Raw genomic sequence first — 25,033 nt, forward strand, 5'->3', positions numbered from 1 at the left:
TTAGTTGTAGTGCATGGTCGGTGCTGGTGGTGGGTCCCTGAAATGTGTGGCGACGTCTAAGTGCGTGGCCAAATCGAGAACCAGGGTTGCCAACGCTGAGTTCTCTAGAAGCTCCGCGTCGGGGAGTGGGGGCGCAGCCCTAGGCCTCTGCTGGCGTCCCCGGAAGCCACGGTGCAGCCGCAGCACCACGTCACAGAACACAAAACGCACCAGCACCAGCCGCAAAAAGTCATCGCCGAAAAACTGCATGTATGACAATTCTGCAAAATTTAAATTTATCACATTAAAAGCCGTCCTACGTGCGAAGGCCCATCCCCACTCCGCGGAAAAGATGCGCACGCTTCGATCGCGCACCGAACGTTGCGTCTGCGCATCTTTTCCGTGCGAGTGCGAAAGGCCATCATAAATATTTAATTTTTTATACTAATCCACCGAGTTTCAATTCAACCATACGATAATATCTGACTTCAATTTTAGCATTATACATATGTATACTCAGTGGTGTAGTGCTAAATAAAAAAAGAACCAGGTCGGTGTTTAATTTGGGTTTACTTCACGGCACCGAAAGTGAAAAGGTCGAAAAAGCAAATATCGGAAGGCAAAGATCGAAAATCGAAAGATCTTAAGTCGAAAGCTAAAAAAAGGGTGCATGGTAAACGGTACTATTTAAATATATGTATATGAGTGGCATGCGGTGAAATTATCTCTCTTTTTTCATACAGTCTTGTTTAATGTGCGCGCGCAGGATACGGAAGGAAAAGCATGTTCCTCTCGTTCCTCTTGTATCCTGCTCGCGCAAATTAAGTGAGGATGTACGACTAGGGTTTCTGAAAACCTGGGTTTTCAAAACCTGTCGGGTCCAGGTCCAATATTTTAGATATCCAACGAGTCCGGGTCGGGTCCGGGTCCAAAATAAAATGTTTTAAAAACATTCGATATATAGTTAGTATAGTGTTATCCGATTTTTAAATGTGACGTCTTTATCTGTTTACTATTATTTCTAATGAATTGGTATATTTGGTTTTATATAATTGTTAATTACTTAATTTATGATTAATTTTGTGAGTTGAATTTATTATTTGCGATTTACAATCAATCGATGTTTTGTTATTGATTTTACTTCTTATTGATTTATTGAATTTATTTTATTATATATTACTTATAATTTATTGTTAATTTGGTACTGGTTTTGAATCTTGTTGATTTATTTTCAGCTTATCATTTGTTTTCACTGATTTTTTTTCATTTTTTATTTATCACAGTCGTTGTGACGCCTTAAAGAAACTCGCCATTTCACAGTGGTTATTGTTGTTGTTGTAAAAAAAACAATTATAAAAAAATTTCAATTTTTAATTTTTAATAAGAATTTAAATAAAATATAAGAATAATGACAAAAAACATTAAATAACTATTTTATTTTTTAACACTAGTTCTTATATAGTAATATTTAAGGAATACTAACGCATTGAGAGATTTATCCCTCAATGCCGATCTAATTTTAGTGCAAAAATTTCCTGACACCGAGAAGTTCCTTTCGGTGTCTGTTGAAGTAGGTTTTATTGTGCAAAGAGCATCATGGAGCCTCTCCAGATTAATTGTTAGCTTTTTCGTATTTTTAAAAATTACAAACTCTTGTTTTAAATTTCCAAACAGTTCAAATTCACCACTCTCCGGCTTTGTCAAAATTTGTCTCAATTCTTCCTCCATAGTCATTTCACATTCATCTTCGTTATCAATTAAAATTAATTCCTGTAAATCATCCTCAGACTTGACTTCTCCAGAAACCGAATTTCTAAAGAGTCTATTCATAAAACGTGCAGCTAAAATTAACGCTTGTTTCGTAGGAACAGTATTGGATCTTTGAGCGATTTGAATGTATTGATTAAATTCGAGTCTGTTCTATCGGTTAGCTGTTTCTCCACATTTTCAAGTAATTCAACTGCTATTTGACTTTTAAATTTATTCTTAATTTTTTTTTTCATATAATTTAGTGTGAGGTCAGCTGAATGGGTGGTTATGTCACTTCGGCTTAGTATGTCGACTGCCAATTCGGCAGGTTTGATCACATTCATAAAATCCAGAAGTACTGCAAAATCTACGACATACAACATTTGTACACAGTTGAATTCTATCAATGCCTCTTCTATGAATTTTCGATGCTTTATAAAAAAACTAGTCATTTTTGCTAATGAGTTCCAACGAGTTTTGTAATCTAAAATCAGGTCGTTGGTGTGACCAAGCTCTGCCTTTATCTTGTCTTGTAAGATTCCATTTCTAATGGAAGAAGATTTTAAAAACTTCACCACCTTTCGAGCACTGTCGATAATTTGATCAATTTTATTTTCTTCATCGGTTCTGTCATTAAAGAGATCTTCACCCTCGACATCATTTATTTCCTCTTCACACTCAGTATCCATTATAGCAGTAGATTTTTTTTTATATAGAGTATCACACACTCCGAGATGAATACCGTGATTTAGACATACTTGATAAAATGACGGACATTCTTTACCGAATTTGATCATAGCAGAAGCACCTTCACCTGTGGATCCAACAATATGTTTCTGTTAATCTATTTTGAACGATTACGTCATCACTGGCAAAACGCATTGATCAAAGATCTTTTTCTTCGGACAGAGTGGCATTTTTGATTTAAAAACAGCATTCATCCGTCCAAATGCACTCCATCCTAATTTCATACGTCTCTTTATCTCTTCATCTTTACTACCAGACATGTCAATTATTTGACCTAAATATAAATAATTATTTACTACTTCTACTGGTTTATCATCTAATGGGATGCTATCAGGTAGATAAGACCAAACTATTGAACATTAGTTTGGTCTTATCTACGTTAATTTTTAATCCTACTTTTCTACTTTCCCTGTTCAGCTGTGTTAGTCTGTTAAGTAGGTCAGCTGAATCACGAGCTATTAAAACTATATCGTCAGCGAACCGAAGGTGACTCAAGAAGAGACCGTTGATGCTTACTCCGGCTTTGTCCCATTCCAAGTTCCTGAAAACTCCCTCAAGCACCGCATTAAATAACTTGGGCGAGATTGTATCTCCTTGTCTTACTCCTTTTCCTATGCTAAATCTATCTGTACCTGAAAAAATTCTAACCGAAGCTGTGGCATTCTTATATATTGCAGCTAACAGCCCCACATAGGGTTCCGGTACTCCCTGTGTGTGTAGAGCGTTAAGTACTGCATTGTGGCTAACTGTATCGAAGGCTTTCTCATAATCGACGAAACCTAGGCAATATGGCCGTTGATATTCGTTGGCGCGTTCGATTAGTTCGCCAACTACTTGGAGGTGGTCCATTGTGCTGAAATTTGCCCTAAATCCAGCCTGTTCTATAGGTTGGTTCTCGTCGAGGATATTCTTCAGCCTTTCTGTAATAACCTTCATATATATATATATATATATATATATATATATATATATATATATATATATATATATATATTTTTTTTATATATATATATATATATATATATATATATATATATATATATATATATATATATATATATATATATATATATAATGTAGAAATGTAGAAAAGTGGACTTATGCCACTCTCAATTATAACAGTTCATATAATATGTAGATTATATCACGTATGATTATTTGCTCGAGACGTATTAATAACACTGAGCAACAAAAAATAATTGCCGGAGTGTAAAATAATCAATCTTTACTAAGTTCGACTATTAATTTCAATACTTACTTTTGGCACAGCAACGTTAGATTTTGAATTACAGACTGCAAAAGTCAAAAATCTGTAAAAGTCGCACATTTTTCCAAACGCTCATATCTCTTAAACCAGATCAAGCCAACAAAAATTACTGTCATATTCGGATTCAAAGGGTCAAAAATATTGAAGAATGATTAGTCTACCCCACGGTGAGTAAAAAACGTGATATTTGTTTCTCAGTGTAATTAAAGACCAACATATTTTAATAGTAGCGTCTAAAGATTAAATAAAATTTAATTTAAATTGTCGGGAATTGTCAATTTAATAGTATGGAATATAATAAGTGAAGTTGCGGATGAATATCATTATTTTAAAATCATCTCAATGAGTCAACGTGTGCTTTTTCCACCCAGGTACAATTTCCGGGCTGGACTTGATCCACTGTCCCATTTATAAATCCCCACGCATAAACTGCATCCACATATTATACAGAAGAACCATAAATTATTTCTATTTCTATTTTAACCTGCTCGTTCATGTGGTTTCCACGGTTTTATCATCAGTACTCGTATATTCATCACAATAATTTACAGCAACAACTGTATTTCCAATACGTTTCCACTATTTTCTCTTCTCGTTCATCTAACCCCTTACATTTCCTTAATTAGTCAATGCACCCTGTTTATGACGTTTATCCTATCTTAAGTACCATTTGAGCACTTCTCTTATCCACCATTCGACCATTCTACCTACTGACCCACCCATTGACTTCAATTCAATCTCTTTATTCGCTCCACTATGTACGTATGTGTGTCAACTACTCTAGTCATATGTATGTTTCACTTCCTATCATGCATAATCGTACACATGTATTACATTTATCTGAGTGCATTGGACTTTATGCAACATTTTGGCATTCAATGCCAAAGTTTCGCAACCATTTGTCATTACTGGCAATACGCATTGATTGAAAATTTTCTTCTTCAAGTGAAGTGGCGTTATTTTTATTTAAATAAAGTAAAAATTAGTCTAGTTAATATCGTCTAAAAATACCCGCATATACCTGAATAGATTTAGAGAAAATAAAATTTTTTACTTACCTCCTTTATTACAAGTGCGAATTGGGAAATACGTCATCGTCAGACAAATTACTTTACTTGTATCTTATATAATTTTTCAGATATATAATACATATTTCATTGATATAAATAGTAAATAATTATTTTTGTCGTGTGACGAGTAGGAAATATCTATACGGGTCAACCCGGGACAGAAACTGCCCGGGAACTCACGGGATTTTTATGTCCCGTGTTCCGGGAATTCTTATTTCGGATCCCGGGAAAAACGTTTCAATCAAAACGTTCTTTAAATGATTTAAAAAAACCAATGTATGTATATCCTAAGATGAAACTATTATGAAGTGAGTATATTCTTCCTGTAAAGATGATTCCACAATGGAATAAACTCTTTTATATTTTGATGAAGATGAGACAATTGTGTGTTTGATAAATAATGAAGAATTAAATAAGGAGTTATCAAAGACAAAATAAACATAATAACTTAATAAAGAAACTAAAATATTCTTGCTGACGGGACAAAAAACAAATTATTTAAAAAAAATTCTTCAATTGCTGGAAATATTTGTGCCAAATCTAGAAATAGGATCCTAATTTAAATTTAAATGTTTTAGTATTCTTAAGAAGCTATTTCGAATAAATTTATTTATATTATTAAATTTTTTCCAGTCAATAGAATTATTCTTTACTGTTTTTAATAAACAAATTTTATATTAATAAAAAAAAATTAAATTGAAATTTATTTTTTACGTATGTTCCTGGATCCCGGGATTCCTGGGAATAACTTTTTCAATTCTCGAATCCTGTGTCCCGGGAATTAAAATAATCCAGGAAATCAGAAACTGTGACTCGAATGCTGGGGAAAAAAGTCCGGGTATTTAGAAATACTCGTGACGTGTATTTAAAGAGTGTATAAGGTAAAGAGAGTAGGAACATTTCACCATCATGCCATGAAAAGTTTTAATTTAAAAAAATATCTTTTAAAAAAAATAAACTAAAAGGTTTTTTTTTAATATATTGAGGATGTTTCTGTTATGAATGAGACTTTTGGCCCACCTGTTCATAGGTGATATATAATATTTAAAATCGTAGACAGGGGAGTCGTTGAGTCACGCGCAGTTCACGTTACCTTTTGGCCGCGGGCACCCCACGTGCATACAAATACACACACTGACTCCTCATGATTTTTAACCCCTCGTCGACCGAAATTCGAATCGATAGAGGTACGGAGGAAAAAAGCTGATTACCGAGTCTACATCGCGTGAACAGTCTGGACGCTTCGGTGACGAAGCGATCGATATACGACTGGCAACGTTCCCAGTGGTGGATCGGCACGTTGGTCAGGTTACAGCAGTAGCAGAAAGCAGTCAACGGCGAGTGTAGGAAAAGCGTAAACAGCGAACCGTTGTGTTGTTGATCTGAAATCATCAAAGACATCTTGGTTGGTTTTTGGGTACAATTCGACAGATCTGCTCGAATTGATGCATCTGTGCCGAGCGCTAAGCCAACAATTGTGGCTGCTATTCACATTTCATAAAATTCGTATATTTTTTTCGGCATTTTTTTTCTATTTACAGTAAAGATGGTTCCCTTAGATAGCTCTCCACATCTTTTACAATCAAAAGATCGGTAATTGGATTATTAGTCACATTGCGGTGGTCACAAAGACAATTTTTGACATTAAAATCGCGAATACGCAATATTTGGCAATAGGGTCAAAATAAAATAATTAAATATTTAAAAAAAAAAAACAAAACAATTACAAATTCTGACCAAAACCTTATCAGCTTTAAGTTAGTACATACAGAATACATATACATATAAATTTTCAGCTTGATACGTTTAGCGGTGTGGACAGAATAGTGGTCACAACATTTTTGGCCTTTCTAAGAGGAAAAAATTCCACTTTCGGTCTATTAAATTTAGTAATTTTTTTTATTTTCATTACATTGATACAAAAATTATAATGGAATTTTTTCGTCAAGAGCACACATGTTAAAGGGGTCGAAAAAAATAGTGGAAGAAAAATCGAATAAGAGTAAACCGCCACTTCCGGTTGACGGATGCTAACCAGATTACATAAGTTGGTAATAAGCTTAAAAATTTAGATATGAAATTTCAATTCAATAAATCGAAAGGTATATTAATTCGTGATTTATATCGAGTATGTCTTGGCTGGAAGCACTAGTGACTAGTGACTAGGATTATCGTTGGAATTTCAAAATTTGGATTTTAAACTCCGTAGATACATACATATATGATTAACTTTTTAGAGGCTAGTTTTACATATAGATCTATCATATATGTATATGTAGATATGTATATACTGTTCATAGAAAGTCCACTACAGACATTGCTCTGTAAAATTTAGAGAAAATCTCCAGGTTTTGTGGGAAGGAAACATAAAATTCAGTCTTAAATTATAAACGGTCAATTAATTATCAACAACCAGTCCGATACTATATACATACATACATATAATAAATATAACTTTAAGGTTTATAATTTTAAATTACATCAATATAAAATTTGTTTGGTATTATATGTTGATTTAATTTTTAATAAGTAAATAAGTGTTATTAAGATTGCTTAACATAATTGACTATGACTTAGTTGATTAGTATTACTTAACATAAATGCCAACAATTACTGACCGTTTAATTTAGTAAATAACCAAAAACATTTACAGTGACAACTGGATACTGATTTTTTTTTTATAATAAATGAGCCGTTATATTTGAAAGTGGCATAGGTCTACTTTTCTTCATTTCGAGAAATATTTCGCAAAACATTGAATATTATGTTTTGCGTTTGACAATATTTAAAAAAAAAATACTGGTGGCCTGTAATACCTTCATTCCGCTTTTCCGAGATTATGGACATATCGATTTAAAATAAGTTATTAAATCAAACAGAAATAGTGTTTTTGTTACTGAAAGTTGGAATTCCGCCACTTTCAAATGTAACGGCTCATACATACATATGTACATATATCTGATAACGTGTCAAATTTACTGATCAAAAACTGAATTAGATTTTGATCAAATAGAAACAGGCCTTATTCTTTTTTTTTTAAGGAGGAAAAATATTATTTGATAATGTAATTTTTTTAATCAAAGGAATTTCAATTTTTTATCTCTACCCAAATTATTTAAATATCTAAATCAATAATATAATTCTAATTTTATGAGAAATTTATAATATATGGAACTTTACATAATACACATGTATTTTAAATGCATGCTTTTGTATATACATACATATGTACATTTCATATTTAATTTTATTCATTCAATGAATACAATACATCACTATGGACATAGTGATGTATTATATGCATTGAATGAATACAATTACTATGAACATAATGTATTCGAATTATTTAATATGTCATTATGTCTTTATTTCGAAAAAAAATAATCTCCATACAAAATAAGTTACATACAAATGTCTTATAATTATAATTATTTCTTCTATGCCTTTCTTTTTAAAATTTCTTCGTTGAGTGAACAGGCAGTCATGGGATAGGTACCTTGGAATGATGGTGGCGTGTCCTGGGGTGACATTAGTGTGACCAAAGGCTGTCCAAAATATTTGGGAATGTGTTGAAAGGCGAATGAGTTGTCGGAGTCGACGATGACGAATAAGGGTCGTCGCGTGAATGGATAAATGTCGCCAGGATGCAAACAGTGCATCTCCTTCAAGTGCACTCCCTTCTTGCCGTGTTCTAGTTCCCTTCTGCTATTTGTTATTACGCCGCCCAAGTCGTAACCCACTAGAAATTTATATTAAAAAATAGTATTAGAAATATAATATAAATTTGATATATATACATAAAAGATTAAAGATTTAAAAAAAAAAATTTAAATTAAAAAAAATAAGTAGATATTCAGAAAACGGACGTCATTTCCACTTATATTGATGACCAAACCGAACAAAATAGCAAGTTTCGATAACGATCGGATAAGAAACCAAACTTCGTCACACGACAAAATCGATTCCGAACTAAGAAGAGGTAAGTAAATAGTAATTAGTAAAAACATGCACGCTGTCTTTCTCGACTATTAGCATTTCGTACAGACAATAGAACATTGTACGTGCGAAATGATATTGGTCGAAATGAGGTGTAAGGGACAGCACGTGTGTATTTCCTAAGTGTATTCCTACAGCGTATGGAATATAGTAATATATGTAACATATATATAACATACAAAAAAACTTAATTCATGGAAAATGCAAGCCTTTTATTTTATTTTTTTTTCCAGCGTTTTTCAAGCCTTTTAAATCCAAAATTGTTTTTTTTTAATGAAAATGAAAACCATTATGTTGTATATATTTTCGTCACGACTTTTTACTTTATTTTAACAGTTATCAATTCGGAATATATAGTTCTAATATATAAAATAAAGCGTTGTTTTTGGCCAACAGTGGATTCATATGACAGGGTAACGACATTGACTTAGCTAATTAAATATCGTTTTACAAAGAAATAACACGATTTCAATGGCTTCGTTTTTGAATTCGATCCTGCTGAACCAAAGTGCGTAGACTAGACTAAAAAAAGGAGTTTTTTCATTTGATTCATATTATAAAATATACTGTACTGTCTTCTGGATGTTTAGTGGTGGAAAAACAGCCATCCGCAGATATGTACAAGAGGAGAGCACCATTCAAAGGCAATTCCTTAAATCCGCTCGCCAGGAAAACCAAAACTTGGCTCAGAGACGGCTTGTACAACAAGTACTTGTGGGGATTGTCTCTTTTGCCCGATCGATCTCCATTTTCCACGGGATAGCCTGAAATCGAACACGATACAAAAATAAATAAAGGTCCGCAGAACGCAGCCAAAAATCGCAACAGAGCCATTTATATCACACAGTATACAATTTAAATATCGCAATGCTCGTGGTTTCATAATGATGGATGCATCCAACCAAAGCCCAAGACAACTTTCAGGTCTCAAATATGTAATCACGAAAGGACTTAATAACGCAAATAAAGACCGTATCCTCTGTGTGTGTATTTTATTTTATATATTTTTTTAAACTTGTCTTGGACTTGGTTGGAGTTGGGCCATGTAAGTTTTTATCTATGTACCTTTGGAACCTGGAACACCAGCATATCCTCCGGATCCTCTGCCTGTGCCGGATCCGTGCAATGGAGCAGGCGATGTATCGTACAAATGGTTGTAGTCTTCTTGCGGCTCTCTCTCCAGGGTCTGCAGCATTCTGAACATATCCATGGTCAGCTCAGAGAACTTCACCTGGTCCGTGCAGCTGCCTATGATGAGGATCTCCTGCAGCGTCAGATTCATCACTTGCGACCGTTCGACTGGTGGTGTAGTCAGTGGGCTCAATCTGAAATTCACAATTTTAATACAATATATTGTAGTAATTCATGACATGTTTCCACTATGAATCGTTGGCATGTACCAACAACGAAAGCCTCGACGCTTTGGAATGCAACTTGGACTGGAATCTGTCAGTGACACTTCCAATTACCTATTTTTCAGTAGCATGTAATATTCAATGTCGATCGTAAGTCCTGTTATGTCATCTGCTTGGAAGTACTGAAGCATTAACAATTTGATATTCATCTGTTCTTGAAATTAAATGCGTTTTTTATTATGAAATGAAGATGACGTTAACTGAACTGTCGCCGACAGATTCTAGGAATATTTGACAGACTTTTATGTACAACGAGGGGACTGTCCATATTGTTACCCAACCTCATATCTTGAATATAATATTATATAAGTAGCTATGTGCGACGAGGGCTCTTGAACAATGGCTTAAGATTTAATTTCATTGTAAAACAAGAATTTTGAGCTACTATATAGTATTATATGACTCATAAATATTTAAAAATAGTACAGATTTTTTTATAGAATTATAGAAAACTAGTATTGTGCCCGATGTAATATCATCGCATGCGTTAATGGCACATTAAGCTTTTAAAAAAAAACAATTAAAAGTAATGTGTCGGTGCTGTGTTCGATCAGTACACACACGGTCGAATTTTTTTTCAAATACCTTTTAAATGTATTTATATTTATTTTTTTAATATGTAAAAACTACCTACATATGTACCGACATATAAACAATATAAAACACCAATAGAAAAAAATAATTAATTAAATAATTAAATAAATTTTCAATAGATAGTGGTAAATGCGCAGATACTTAGCTTCATCTATTTTTCTAGAGGAAAAATCGGTAGCAAACAGTATACATATATAGAAGCTTTTTCTTTCGATATTATATTCATATGTTTTGTTCGCCTTGGTTCAGCTGTGACGTACATCTCTATGTCGAATCAAAACGACTATTATAGTACGGCGAGCGTTATCTCAGATACACAGATAGACAGACACACAGAATAGCGATATTATATAAATGATTTCTTTACTATTATGAAATCGTCATTTCCGCGCGGACAATATCTCGAACGACATTCCGACCAAGTATATATTCAAATTACGAATCATTATACACTAACTAGTAATTGTGAACATTAGCTTTGGCTTTTAGCTAAAACTTACGACGCTAGATTCTGCAGATACTCTTACTAGACAAAGTATACACTGACATGCAAATTCATGCACTTGCTGGTGTACACTAGTCAATCTGTTAACGAATGAAATTTGAGTGGTTTGACAGCTGGTGACCCAAGTTTGATGTTGCTTTTCATGCTCAAGAATATAACTGGCTGTGTTCAAATAACTACATAATTTGTTGAATAAATACGAAATAGACAATAATTAACAAAGTTAAATCCAATGTAGAAGTTTTACAATTACACGAGCATTCGTATTATCTACGATTGTAGGTTAGGTTAAGTTTTATTTTGTTCATTAATAATATGTTCTTCGATATGTGTAATGTCGCATTTTTTCAATTAAGCAATTAACTATATGAAATAAACGTATCTTAATAGATTTCAAGTCGTTTCTTAATGAGAAATATATTTGAACTCCGATTATGTGTCTTGGGGAAGATCTTCATATTGATATGGGAATAGATATTCTTTGAAGATTCTTCAAGAATTTTCCAATATATTGTATTGGGAGAAAATTAAGTGGTTAAAGGTCAAAATATATTACATGCTACATACATACGTGTGTATATTCGAATACGTATTTGTGTTTGTTTTTTTTTCGGTGTATAAGCGTTCGTTTGAATTAGGATATGTGTGTGGATGCGAGTGGTGTAACCCGACTGGGAAACGTTCCAAAATTTAGGAAAAGCCATTTGGAAAATTAGCAAAAATTAAACTGTGCACTAATCGGATCATTTCTATGCGGGGCGAAGTTACAATTAACGCTTCTTTAACGCCGAATATAAATACGCGATTCCGCTATCTATTCGCAATTGGAAATGTTTCGATCGCACTTACCTGTCCACTAATCTTATGATAATCTGTAACGTGTGTGGTTAGGATTCGAGACCGTTTCAGGTGAGTTTTCCTCATAGTCGAACTTGTGTGAACATCTTTCATGGCAAATAAAAGTACCTCTATAAAATGGCGTAAATAAATATAAAACGTTTTTAAAACATGTATTTGCACATGTATTTAAGTACATACGAAGGGCGTCCAAAAAGTTATCTATTTTTTTTATTTTCTACTAACGTTTTGCCCATTTCAATTCAATGAGTTGTGATTATAAAGGAATCGATGTATGATTTATAACATTTGTATGTTGTATTGAAAAAAAATATATGTGATTGTATTTATTGAGTGAATTTCTTTAGTGCATTTATCTATGAACATTTGTAATACACTTTTTTTTAATCAAATTAAACCAAATCCAAGTGCGTAGAATCAAATATGATTTATGTAAAATTTGAAATAACAAAACGCGTAATTATCTTGTAGGACTGTTTCGAATACCTGATAAAACTCAATAGATCTCTAGAAGTTATAAATATATTTACATATAGCTGGTTATGAATATGAAATATCATCGGGAGCATTATTAGAAAAAATGTCTAAAATTTATATTCATATTTTATATAATTTTAAATTTTTTTACTATATAATTTTAAATTTTTTATTTTTTATTGTTTTTATTTTCTTTACATTTTTAGGCACGGTTTTAAACTTCAAATTCGTCATTTTAAACATCAAATTTGTCGTTTTACAAATCGAATTCGTCGTTTTACAAATCAAATTCCTCATTTTAAAAAGCAAATTCGTCATGTTGCAAATCAAATTAAACAATTGTTTAATTTTATTTGTAAAATGGCGAATTTGATTTGTAAAATGACGAGTATGATTTGTAAAAAGACCAATTTGATTTGTAAAACGATGAATTCGATTTGTAAAACGACAAATTTGATTTGTAAAATGACGAATTTGAAGTGTAAAAACTGTAGTATATGAACGTCTGTTAAATAAAATTACATGCGTTTTTTTATATTTTATATGTACATATGTTTAAATAAGATGTGTGTTATTATTGTATTAGCTTGCTACAGTGTCATATTGAGGTAACATGTGAAGACACTGCGGTATATGTGTATAAAAATAAAAATAAAAATAAAATGAAATTACGAACAAACAACTTTTTAAAACAGCAAATCAAGAAATGTCTTATAGTTGATAATAAATCGACTTTTAAATAATATGAAAAAAAAAAGTTAGACATTTATCGCAAAAACTTCAGTTAATTGGCTTGGGTCCCCACTAAATTGTCCAATTAAATTGCTTTTACGTAATATTTATATGTAGTAAAGCAGGGCTATGGAGTTGGACTCGGAGTCGGATTGATTTGTTTGAGTTTGAAATTCATACACATTTATTATATGAGTGTACTTTTTTTATTTATTGGATTACATTGTAAATTTTTAGTGATTTTAATTTTGAAAATCATTAATATAATATGTATTTTTACTTCTCACAATTCAACAACGTTGACAAGAAAAGTAGATTTTACTAAAATCATTCAAGTCGGAGTCCAAATCGGTAAACTTTGAAGTGACTCACAGTCCTGATTTATAGACTGTTAGTTGTTTTACCCGGCTTCGCTCAGTGTTTGTAATATAAACAGCCTAAAAATGGCGAATCTAATAGTATATGTATATTCATTTGTTTTTTTATTAAATTTATTTGAATCGAAAAAAATATAATATTCAACCAATTGAATTGTTGTAATAGAAACATTGTATTGTTTACGACGTTCGCAACCAATGATACTTACATTCACAGTCAATTTGACTATAAATATAGATAATAAATGTAGATAAATGTTAATGATTTTTCCATCAAGATATAACAGGTTGTTATTATTACAATTAAGGTTATTATTATTATTATAGTATGATTGTATGACTGGCCACAGTGAGAAGGTAATAGCTCTCTGTGATGTCACTGTGGCTAATATGTTAAAAATAAAATAAATATGTATGTATATGTTACAGTTAAAGTATATTTTCAGTTGTAATATATTCCAACTGGCGTTTTAGGTAATTCATATTCGAAAACAATTCAACTAGTAAATTATATCTTTGCAATCGAAAAAACACTAGATTGTGTATACATATTGTAATATAATAGTTGAGTTTTGACATTTGTGATGTTTTACGAATGCTTTAGAATTCAATAATGCGTTAATATTTGCTAGGTATTACGAATGTGTAGGTATTACGATAACTCTAAGGATGTGTTCGAAACCAAAATGTGACTTTCCAACTCAATTTACTATTCGAAGGACGCTTTCACGAAAGCCAAAGCTCTCCATCTTACCTCGTACCTATGTATGTACTTATATTTGAATTGTATTTTCAGTTGTAACATATTTTGACCAGTTGGAATGCAATTCGCCATATGAATCAACTTACGTGGGTTAGACGTGGTTTATTTATTTGTTTATTTAAAGTTTGGACCATTGTAGCATTGCAGGTAAGTAACGATGAATAAATTTCATCGTTACATAATACGATAAGTAACGATGAATACCTTTCATGTAACAATATGAATTTTTATATTCGATTAACAACCACAGAGACATCTATGGTGAGCAATATGGCGCAACCTAAGATATAGCAATAACTAAAGGTTTACAACAGAAAATTGGGACGGAAAGGAAGGAAAATTGGCAAATTATGATAAGAAACGAACGACCTCGACAAACCAAGATCTGGCCAACAACGAGACTTAGTGGGAATCGAACCCGTAACATCGAGAACGAAATAATTCAACATTCACCACTAGACCACGCTACTGGTTATGTATGTATATGTATTCCAACTAGTCAAAATACATTAATCGAATGATAAATTTTTCAAATGAGTTTATAGTATGTAGAGGGTACCTGTGCGAGAGGACGATGGGGTTGGAGTCAGCGTGCAGCACCGACACCATCGCCTCAGCCTTGATGAAGGACTTGATCTCGTCGAGGACCACATTCCACTCGACCTGGTCCTCTGGGTCGTAAGTGCTGGCGTAGTCTGCGATGTGTCGGTCCAGCTCGGCGACCAGCTCCCTCACTAGCTTCATCTTCTTCAGCAGTAAGCAGACGACGATGAAACGAGCGTAGTACCTCAGCTTCTTCACCATCAGATCGGAGCGGTCTTCCTTGGAAGCTCGCGAATAATAAGCCCTGCCCCTGATCGCCGCGTAGAAAGAATACGCTTCGTTCAGGTAGTTGGTCTCGCTAGTTCGCAGGCTGTAACAAATGCAAATTCAAACTATTCCCAGATCTATTATAAATTCGTATGCACGTATTTACACATTGCCAACATTTTTAAATACAGTCACATTTTCATCATTACACACGTGTGTCATAAGTCGCATAAGTTTGCAATTGTGTGTATGTATTACATATGTAGGTGTAGATATAAATTCGCTAGCACTCATATCATAGTGTTTATATCTCACGACGGCTAAAAAAATACGTTATATAATTGACCAAATACTTTACAGGTATATTAAATGCACGGATGGAAATAAAATACACCGTCGTAAGATAAAAACATTGTGTGATTTTGACAAATACGCATATTTTGCATTTATATACATACATACATACTATATATAAAGTCGCAATGAAATATTATGTTTGCAAAGGATTAGAATATATATATATATATATATATATATATATATATATATATATATATATATATATATATATATATATATATATATATATACTCTCTAATGATTGAAGAATTGCAAAAAGCAATTCGTCGTTTCCTATATAGGAAAGAGTATGGGTATTACCCATATCTCTACCCTACTCCTTTCCTTTTGAGTATAATTTCCTTGAACTTCAGAGAAATTTCTCATTAATTCGTTTTGTTCTTCAGCTTCTACGTGATTTTATGTCCCTAATAATTATGTGCGTGGTAAACATCATCATTTGATGGTTGTACATACTGCCCGCACAGAGCTTTATCGAATGGCTCCTATTCCAAGAGCTATTCCACTTCTCAATGAAATCGTTGCTGCTGAGCCTGAATGTGATATTTTCCATTTAAGTGAGCGTAGGTTATCGGAGATTATTTTAGCTTATTTGTCTGGTAGCCTGCGCTCATCATTATTTTCATAATGGAATTTTGATCTTCTCTCCCTCATTTGGGACTCGTAAGGATGTTTTGTATCTGTGGCTGGTCTTATATAATATATTATGTATATATTTTTATTTTTCTCATTTCTCTGTATTTTTTCGACCATTGTGGTGCATTACGGACTCCTATAATGCCAAAATGGTCCAAACTTAAACTTAAATAAAAAGTAGTGATATTCTAGCTTAAATGGACATTGAGTTGTTCTTTCCTAAAATATGAATACAAATTTTCAGTAGATGTGTAATATATTTCGATTTTTATTATACTATTAATTATACTATTTTATTATACTATTTTTATTATACTTTAATATATAAATTAAATTGAAATAATATGATGGTTACGATAAAATTTTGTATAATTTAATTAATTAATTATTGCTATTTTATAATTTAATATATAGGACATATAATGTATTTATAATGAGTGTACATATTTTCCAAACAATATTTTATGATATAATTTAATTTTGGAGATCAAATGTTTGTATTATCTAATAACACAATATATTCTTATAAATTTAATGATAAAATATAATAAAATTATATATCCGTAATATTGAGAGAATTTCTGTATTCATTTTATAGAATATTATATTACAATATATGCGCGGATCATTACAAGTTCATTATTATTATTATAAAGGTTATTACAAGGTTCATTGTTATAGAATTGATCGTAATAGGGAATATAAATATAATATTGGAATATATGCAACATTTCATTGTAAACTAATTTTATGTGAATGTATTATAAACAAATGTGATTCGAATCTAAAAGGTCCAATATCGAATATTGATAGCGGTATTATGACAAATAGACCAAATACATTTACGTACATAAATCATTACATTGTATATGTAATACAATGCATCATTATTCGAAAATTTGTCTACAAAAGCTAGGGCGAGAAAATGAAATGAAATTATAATTATAGTGATTGGCTATTTATTACATACATTAATACAGTAATTAACTTTGTTTGAGATACATTATGTGTGTGCTATTTCTAGATTTAAAATTTACACTGGTAATTGATCACTAATATTTTATACGTACGTACGTATGTATTTATGTATGTATGTATATGTATGTACATAAAATAGAAAGAAGTTCGTGAAGTTTCGTATTGAATATTTATGAATGAATAAATAATGACAAAGGAACAGCATGAACGAATAAACGATGATATGGATACCCATAAGTTAGTATAAAAGAAAACACATGGTCAATAAATAACGAATGAAATAATTAATGTAATTAGTTTCTTTTCGTACATAGAGTTAAATTTTCAAAAAAAAAAAAATAAAGAAAGAAAGAAAAAAGAAAAAGTCCAAAAGAATATGGAAGGTAAAATATACCTATCATTATACCTAAATACTTATTATATATTGATTTTTTAAGGGTCGATAATGCGAGTTTACCTCGCATCAGCCATGTGTTGCTCGTGTTGACTTTTTCAAAAAAAAAAATATATATATAAACAAATTTATATGGAAAAAAATAATTCAAAAAATCTTCGTACTTTGTCCATTATTATTATGCAGTTATGACCCATTTCAGCAAACCCATTGTTTTGTTGCACACGAGCGCACTATCGATTTGCTCAAGTACCTAATATAAGTATTTACCAAAACTGGAAAAAATATGCACAGTTGTAGTTCAGAGTTGCTGTTTTAATTTACTATATCATATTAATGTATTATTAAATATACGATCATAGAAAAATCATGCGATATGTCTTTGCTTCGATTTCAACTTCCATTTCTAGTAAGGATTGCAATTTACCGTCAAATTTCATAAACGGGTAAACAGTAAACGATTTTTCATTCTGCCGATATACCGGTATTTACCGGTAAATGAAAAAAAGACGTGGATTACATAACTGTATGTGGTTTTTTTCCCAAAACCGTTAACCTTGATTAAATCGTAAATAATTAAAAATAAACCTCAGGTGAATAATGTCATATAAATACATTTAAGTAATTATAATTATATAATACATTTAAGTAATTATTTTTAACCAATTATAATTATTTATTTAAATTTGGACCATTTGAAAGTTTGAATCATAATTGAAACAACGGTCTGATCGCATTTATTTCGATTTGATTGGCATAAATGCGTTGCCAGTGAATTCGTCTATTTGAAATTGCCACATTTAATACTGAAAATAAACACATTACAGATAACCTAATCCACAATAGGCCATTTGCATCGATTTTTAATATAATATTATGCAATAATATGACTGTATATGTATGTACTTTATTCGCTATTAAATAATTACGGGTAAATTTTACAATTTACCGGTATTTACCGATTGCGAAACTTGGGCGATTTACCGGTAAATCAGTATTCCGGTATTGCGATCCCCTCTTAATCGTAAGTACTAAGCACTGACTTAGTACTATGATTTATGTAGATCAAATTTAGTGGTTCTAAATTGAAAAATAAGGATTTGTATACCGGAAACCAAAACAAAGATTCATATGTATGTATATGTAGTTGGATTGCACGGCGTTGCTCGAGCGTATTAAAGTTGAAAAAAGTGTAAGCAAACTTTTTCCGACATCAATTAATTGTGTCGGCTCAGTTCTGGAAAAAGTCTCACTTATGATTTATGACCGATAGCAAGCCGACAAGTTCTACTCTATTTATGACGAGATGAATTCATCATCACTCAAAAGGACAAGGAGGCATTATATATTAATATAGTATTTCATTTAATATTTAATCATTTAATGGATGAACCGTATCGTCCACATAAAATATTGAAAACAATTAATTTGTTTAAAATTGAAACAAAATATGTACAATCTTATCAAAAAATGTAACACACACCGTTTTAATTAAAAGTTTTATATGGAGGTGTGTTCGGAATAGTTTTAAAAAATAAAAAAATAAAATACTGTATTTTATTGAAAGTTGGATTAAAAAGGCTAAAATAGCGATATGCTGATTTTTTTTTTCAATGAGTAATATTAATGTGTTCAAACATTGATACATTTTAAAATATTTAAGCTATACGTATATTGGTTATGACGTATAAAAATAAGATAAGAAATGTACGTATTCGAAATATTCTTATTCTGAAATGTTGTTTCTCTGCTGCAAACATGCCGAATTTATATGGAATTTATACTCTGCTAAGAAAACCTGGATTTACGCCTAAAATGGATCATAGTCAAGATCAAATAATTTAGAAAGATATATGTATAAGATACCACTTTATCTTGGAGTGACCAGCTGGCGTCACTTTACAGTTTAAACTCTACAAATGAGTGAACTAAAAATATATATGAGAGATAATGAGAACCAATAAAGTAAATTTTATAAAATAAAGAGTGAAAAAACAAAATGTTAAAGGCGTTTAAACAATTAAAATCTGACATAGCGAGATGGCGGCAAAAGCGATCAATGTGACAGATAGACGTCAAGAAGGAATATGACGGAGTATTTTCAAACGTGTCTATCACGATTATTTTTCACCATCGTAATGGTGGACGTCATTTCCGCTTATATTGATGACCGAACCGAGCAAAATGGCAAAGTTTGAAAACGATCGGATAAGAACCGAAACTTCGTCACACGACAAAATCGATTCTGAAGTAAGAAGAGGTTGTAATAAAAATAAGAAGCATGATGAAAAACGATATTGTGTTTTACTTATATTTGAATTTGGCCGAAAATATTAGTAATTAAAAAATGAATGAATTTTTTCCTTTATTCAACCCTATTTTTTATCATAGTGATAAAATCCATTGATATAAGTCTGCATATATTGGTGCACTGGTTTACGCATTCGCGTCAAATACAACAGCCAATAAGGTATCACGACCTATTGACCAATGACCTCTTTGTATCGAGTACCCAATGGGTATAAATTGTAGGCGGTTTTGGTACGTGCGTCATTCGGAGCTGGCAGGTGGATGGATCGAGTACAATAAACTAAGTCTACCACCACTGTCGCGTCTTTCACTCCGATCTTGGAAACCCCCCTACACGTCCAGGCTGCAACACTTTCGATTTTGTGCATCGGCACATCATCACGATACATTTTCAGCAGTGAAAAGTGATCACATGCTTAAAGAGGAAGGAGCAACTGATAAAACGAAATTATTTTATGTTCAGACATATTCGAATCCTTTGCAATATTCAAACAACATATTGTAGACACACGCTGCATAGTATATGTATTTTATGAAATCGCTATATGTTTATTTTTTTTTTTTTTTTTTGGAACGAGACTTACTAATAATGATAATACAACTGCCCAATCTTGGATGCTATCTCTCCGATTTGCCAACGTTTCAGTGCGTACTTGGTGTCCAACACGAGCCGATGCTGTTGCTGAAATTTCCACAGTTTCGTGTAGATGTCGAAAGTGCGGCCAAAGTAGGCCTGCCACTGCTTGTGTCCATACTGTGGCAGGTCTCTGCAAACAAAATCAAATTTATCACGTGTAAATACATCAATTTTGGACAGACCAATAAAAATAAGGATGGATTTGTATATGTTACAGTCGAAGCGTATTTTCGGTTGTAATCTATTCCAAGTGGCGTTTTAGGTCATTCATATTCGAATAAAATTCAACTGGTAAATTGTATCTCTACAAGTGCAAATACACTTTCAACAATGTGTGCCAGTTGTAATATAACAGGTGAGTTTTGACAGCTCTGATGTTTTACGAATGCTTTAGAATTCAATAATGTATTCATATTCGCTAGGTATTACAAATTAATGTAATTTTATATATTTTATTTTTACATAGATACATATGTATATACCAGGAAGGCTTGACAGGAAGACTGCGCCTTCCTGGACAATTAATTACAAAGCAATGCAGGATTTTATTATTACACTAGCTGAACCCGGAATGCTTTGCAATGCCACAATAACGCATGCAATTCCCGTTTCCATTTCCGTTCCCGTTCCCGTTCCCGTTCCTGTTCCCGTTCCCGTTCCCATTTGTTGGAAAAACGCAGGCAGCGAACACGTTTGAAATTATTCAATTATTTGTTTATTTTATCCTAACAACGCATGTCGCAACGCGAAAACATTTAAAATTATTGCGTTACAATGCCACTCATTCCCGTTTTTCCCGTTTTCATTCCTGTTTTTGGCCGATTTTTTTTCACAGTAAGCTTCCCGGACATGCATACAATAAATCCTGAAAGTTTCATCGTTCCATCGTACAATAACGTTGTTTAGCAGTACATAAGTACAGCGCATTCCCCGAACGTGGAAGTGTTTATAAGCATAATGGTTCTGTGCGTTTGGCCAAAATCGTTTCTTGCAATTCAATTTTTGGAAAATCTCAATACCGAAGGACTTGACCTTACCGATGAATTATTCCGAGAAGTGAAAATTAAAATCGAAGAGATAAGAGCCTAAAACTGAATTTTTTAACACAAATTTTAAATAATTCTAATTTTATAACGAATAAAACATTTTTTAAGTGTTGTAATATATTATGAACGGTGAAAATATTATGAAGCGAGTATATCCTTCTTGTATTGACGATTCCACAATGGAAGAAACTCTTTTAGATTCGGATGAAGATGAAACAATTATGTGTTTGACGACGAATGAAGAATTAAATAAGGAGTTATCAAAGACAAAATAATGTAAATAAAAATAGCCTCGACTTTAAAAAAGAAATTAAAATATACATGACGATAGGAGAAAAAACCGATAGTTAAAAAACAATGTTTTCGTCCCTTTTAGCAATAAAACCAAATTCGACCGAAAATGATTTTTTTCCATTGCTGAAAATTTTTGTACCAAACCTAGAAATAGACAGAAACAAAAGAATACGATTTTTTTTCCAAAGATTTAATTAAATTTTAAATTATTAATTCCGTTGTTCCGAATTGCGACATTTTACCGAGTGCACACAGGCCACTAGTATGTATATAAAGAAATAGTTGAACTCGTGGCTAAAAAAGCAGTACAGTAATTGAGTCTATGAAAGACAGCGACGGAACATACATAATTAGGATTACCCTAGTGATTTTATAGTGTTGTGAATAAAAATTTTATGTGTTTTAAGTCCCTTAGAAGTCTCTACGCTAGACAGACTTTTTTCTGCTTACAAATATTTACGTAAATACCTACCTTTATATGTACATATGTATAAATTTTATTTATACAAAATACAGTGGCGATTCAAATTCACAATTAAAATTGTTTAACAGCAGCCTTTCTATGCTAAAAAAAACCACTAGCCTGTACTTGACGTCGAACGTCTAGTACAGGCTAGTGGTTAGTTATTTAATTAAAAATAACGTGTTTTAATTTAAAATAATGCAAAATGAGCTATAATAACCTACGAGTGAAGTAAAAATATATAAGAGAGATAAAAAGAGTCTATAATGTAAATTTTATAAGATACTAGCTGAACCCGGTATGCGTTGCAATGCCAGAATAAAGCATGCAATTTCCGTTCCCGTTCCCGTTCCCGTTTCAAGTGATGGTTGGAGCTCAACTCGTGTCTCTTCAAAGGCGTGTCGTCATAAACCAACTGGTAACGTGGTTACCAACGAATACATTTCCTTGACTACACAATGGCGCTTCAAACTTTCGCGTCGGTAAAATCGTAATTACGAATATTATTATTAAGAGGTTTTATCCCGTTTTATTCTCCACAATAATCTTCCCGGACATGCATACAACAAATCCTGAAAGTTCCATCGTAATCGGTTCAGTGGCTTAGGAGCCTATATGAGACAGACAGGCAAACAAACAGACAATCAATTATATATATATATATATATATATATATATATATATATATATATATATATATATATATATATATATATATATATATATATATATATATATATATATATATATATATTATATATATATATATATATATATATATATATATATATATATATATATATATATATATATATATATATATATATATATATATTACATATGTACATACATATGTAAACAAATAAGTAAATAAATATTTTCTACATTGAATTTTATTTCATTATTAGTACTCATTTTTAAATTTTTTATTTATATTTCAGAGTGCTTCAAATTAAGGCGTGAGTTTGAAGAGTTGCAGAATTATTTTGAGAAGTATACAAAACATAAGAACAAAGGGTGGATAGTCTATTGGAGATGATTAAATTATTAAGTTACACTCGTTACTTTTGAGTACCCACTCCGCCATACTTATACACATATGTAAAATAAGTGAGGATGTACGACGGGGGGGGGGGGGGGAGATAGACTTTTACCGCACGCCACTGATATTCCGGTATAATGGAATACTCTAGAATTTTAGTATAAATGTACATGAAAATGAAAAAGTTATAGGCGTGGCAGAGAGGCAGATAAATACGGCAACACACCAATAGACGTCAAGAAGAATGATATTGTAGTATTTTTCAAACGTGTCTATTACTATAAATTTTCACCACCGTACTGGCGAATTCGATTTGAATATATTGTATATTGTTGACCGAACCACGCAAAATGGTAAAGTTTCAAAACGATCGGAAGAATTTAGGATATCAAAACCAAAATGTTGTCAGACAAAAGAGCGAAGTGAAATATAGAAGAGGCTTATAAAAATAATTAAACGTCGAAAAATATTGCAAATAAGTGCAAGAAATGAAAAAAATAACGGGAGAAGCAGATCCGTCGTTTCAAGGCCGATATCATTCCCACACTGGCCGTTGTGCGCGGCACGTACTTAATTCCCCTCTCTCTCTTGCATGATGTGAGACACGTGTACAAGGAGCTTTCCGAAAAAAATATTATTTCTGTTGAATGTTTTTATTTCGTGATGACATAATTCGATTCATAGAGGTTTTGATGAGGAATACATACATACATACATACATACATAAAATATAAAGACCTGTATTTAGTATATTTGAAGAAATAAAATAAAATATGAGTCCAAGTCACTATCCATCACAGAGCGGCAAGTATTAAACGTGAATAATTTAATATACATACATTTAGAACTTGGTTAAAAACAGATAATGATCATTTTTATTGAAATTATAATATAATATAATATTTAAAGGTCGTCCTATATATAATATTCATATTCAGTGCATTTGCATGTTTATGGAAATAGAATATTCATTTATATTTATGTTACTTTTGGAACAAAAAGCGAGTAATGATTATACATTATGACGTATTATTTTGACAAATCATCGGTATGAATGATCATTATTATTTGATCGATGTATCAACAATTATATATTCTCCCTTCGTTGTTATTCATACTGATTGTTCGATTGATATATGCATTTATATTATATATTTTTGATATATGTACATATGTATTTATATATGTACGTACATATATGTATGATTGATTTACATACGTATACATACATATATGTAAATATGTATGTATGTATGTAAATTCTGACCATTTAAATAAAAGTCCAGAAAAAACTATTGAAAAATGACAAACATAATAAATCAAATCGACGGCATTATAATTATAATTTAGCCAGCATCTAGCATTGCTATCATTTCTTTCTTTAGTATTTTTTCCCAGATAAATTGATAAAGTGTCGTTTCACATCCGAGAATATCTTTCAAAGATTGTTGTCGTCACATAAAATAAATTTAAAATTTAATATATGTATATATAATGGACGTTTAAGTCTACTAAAGTTTGAAGAATCATATCT

At 31.7% G+C, this 25,033-nt stretch overlaps 1 protein-coding gene across 1 annotated transcript in view; it reads right to left on the bottom strand.

Moving 5' to 3' along the window:
* Positions 1–25,033, bottom strand: part of LOC143922343 (protein SCAI) — a 61,782-nt gene continuing 36,749 nt past the window's right edge. The window contains exons 2-8 of the mRNA XM_077445567.1: positions 20,602–20,784; positions 15,089–15,442; positions 9,874–10,133; positions 9,381–9,572; positions 8,309–8,551; positions 6,024–6,194; positions 1–260 (exon numbers count right to left, since the gene is read on the bottom strand). Of these exons, the coding sequence (XP_077301693.1) occupies positions 1–260; positions 6,024–6,194; positions 8,309–8,551; positions 9,381–9,572; positions 9,874–10,133; positions 15,089–15,442; positions 20,602–20,784 (1,663 nt within the window). The remainder of the gene's footprint in view (positions 261–6,023; positions 6,195–8,308; positions 8,552–9,380; positions 9,573–9,873; positions 10,134–15,088; positions 15,443–20,601; positions 20,785–25,033) is intronic.

This window comes from Arctopsyche grandis, chromosome 2 (genome assembly GCF_051622035.1).
Source record: "Arctopsyche grandis isolate Sample6627 chromosome 2, ASM5162203v2, whole genome shotgun sequence".
Taxonomy (NCBI): Eukaryota; Metazoa; Arthropoda; class Insecta; order Trichoptera; family Hydropsychidae; genus Arctopsyche; species Arctopsyche grandis.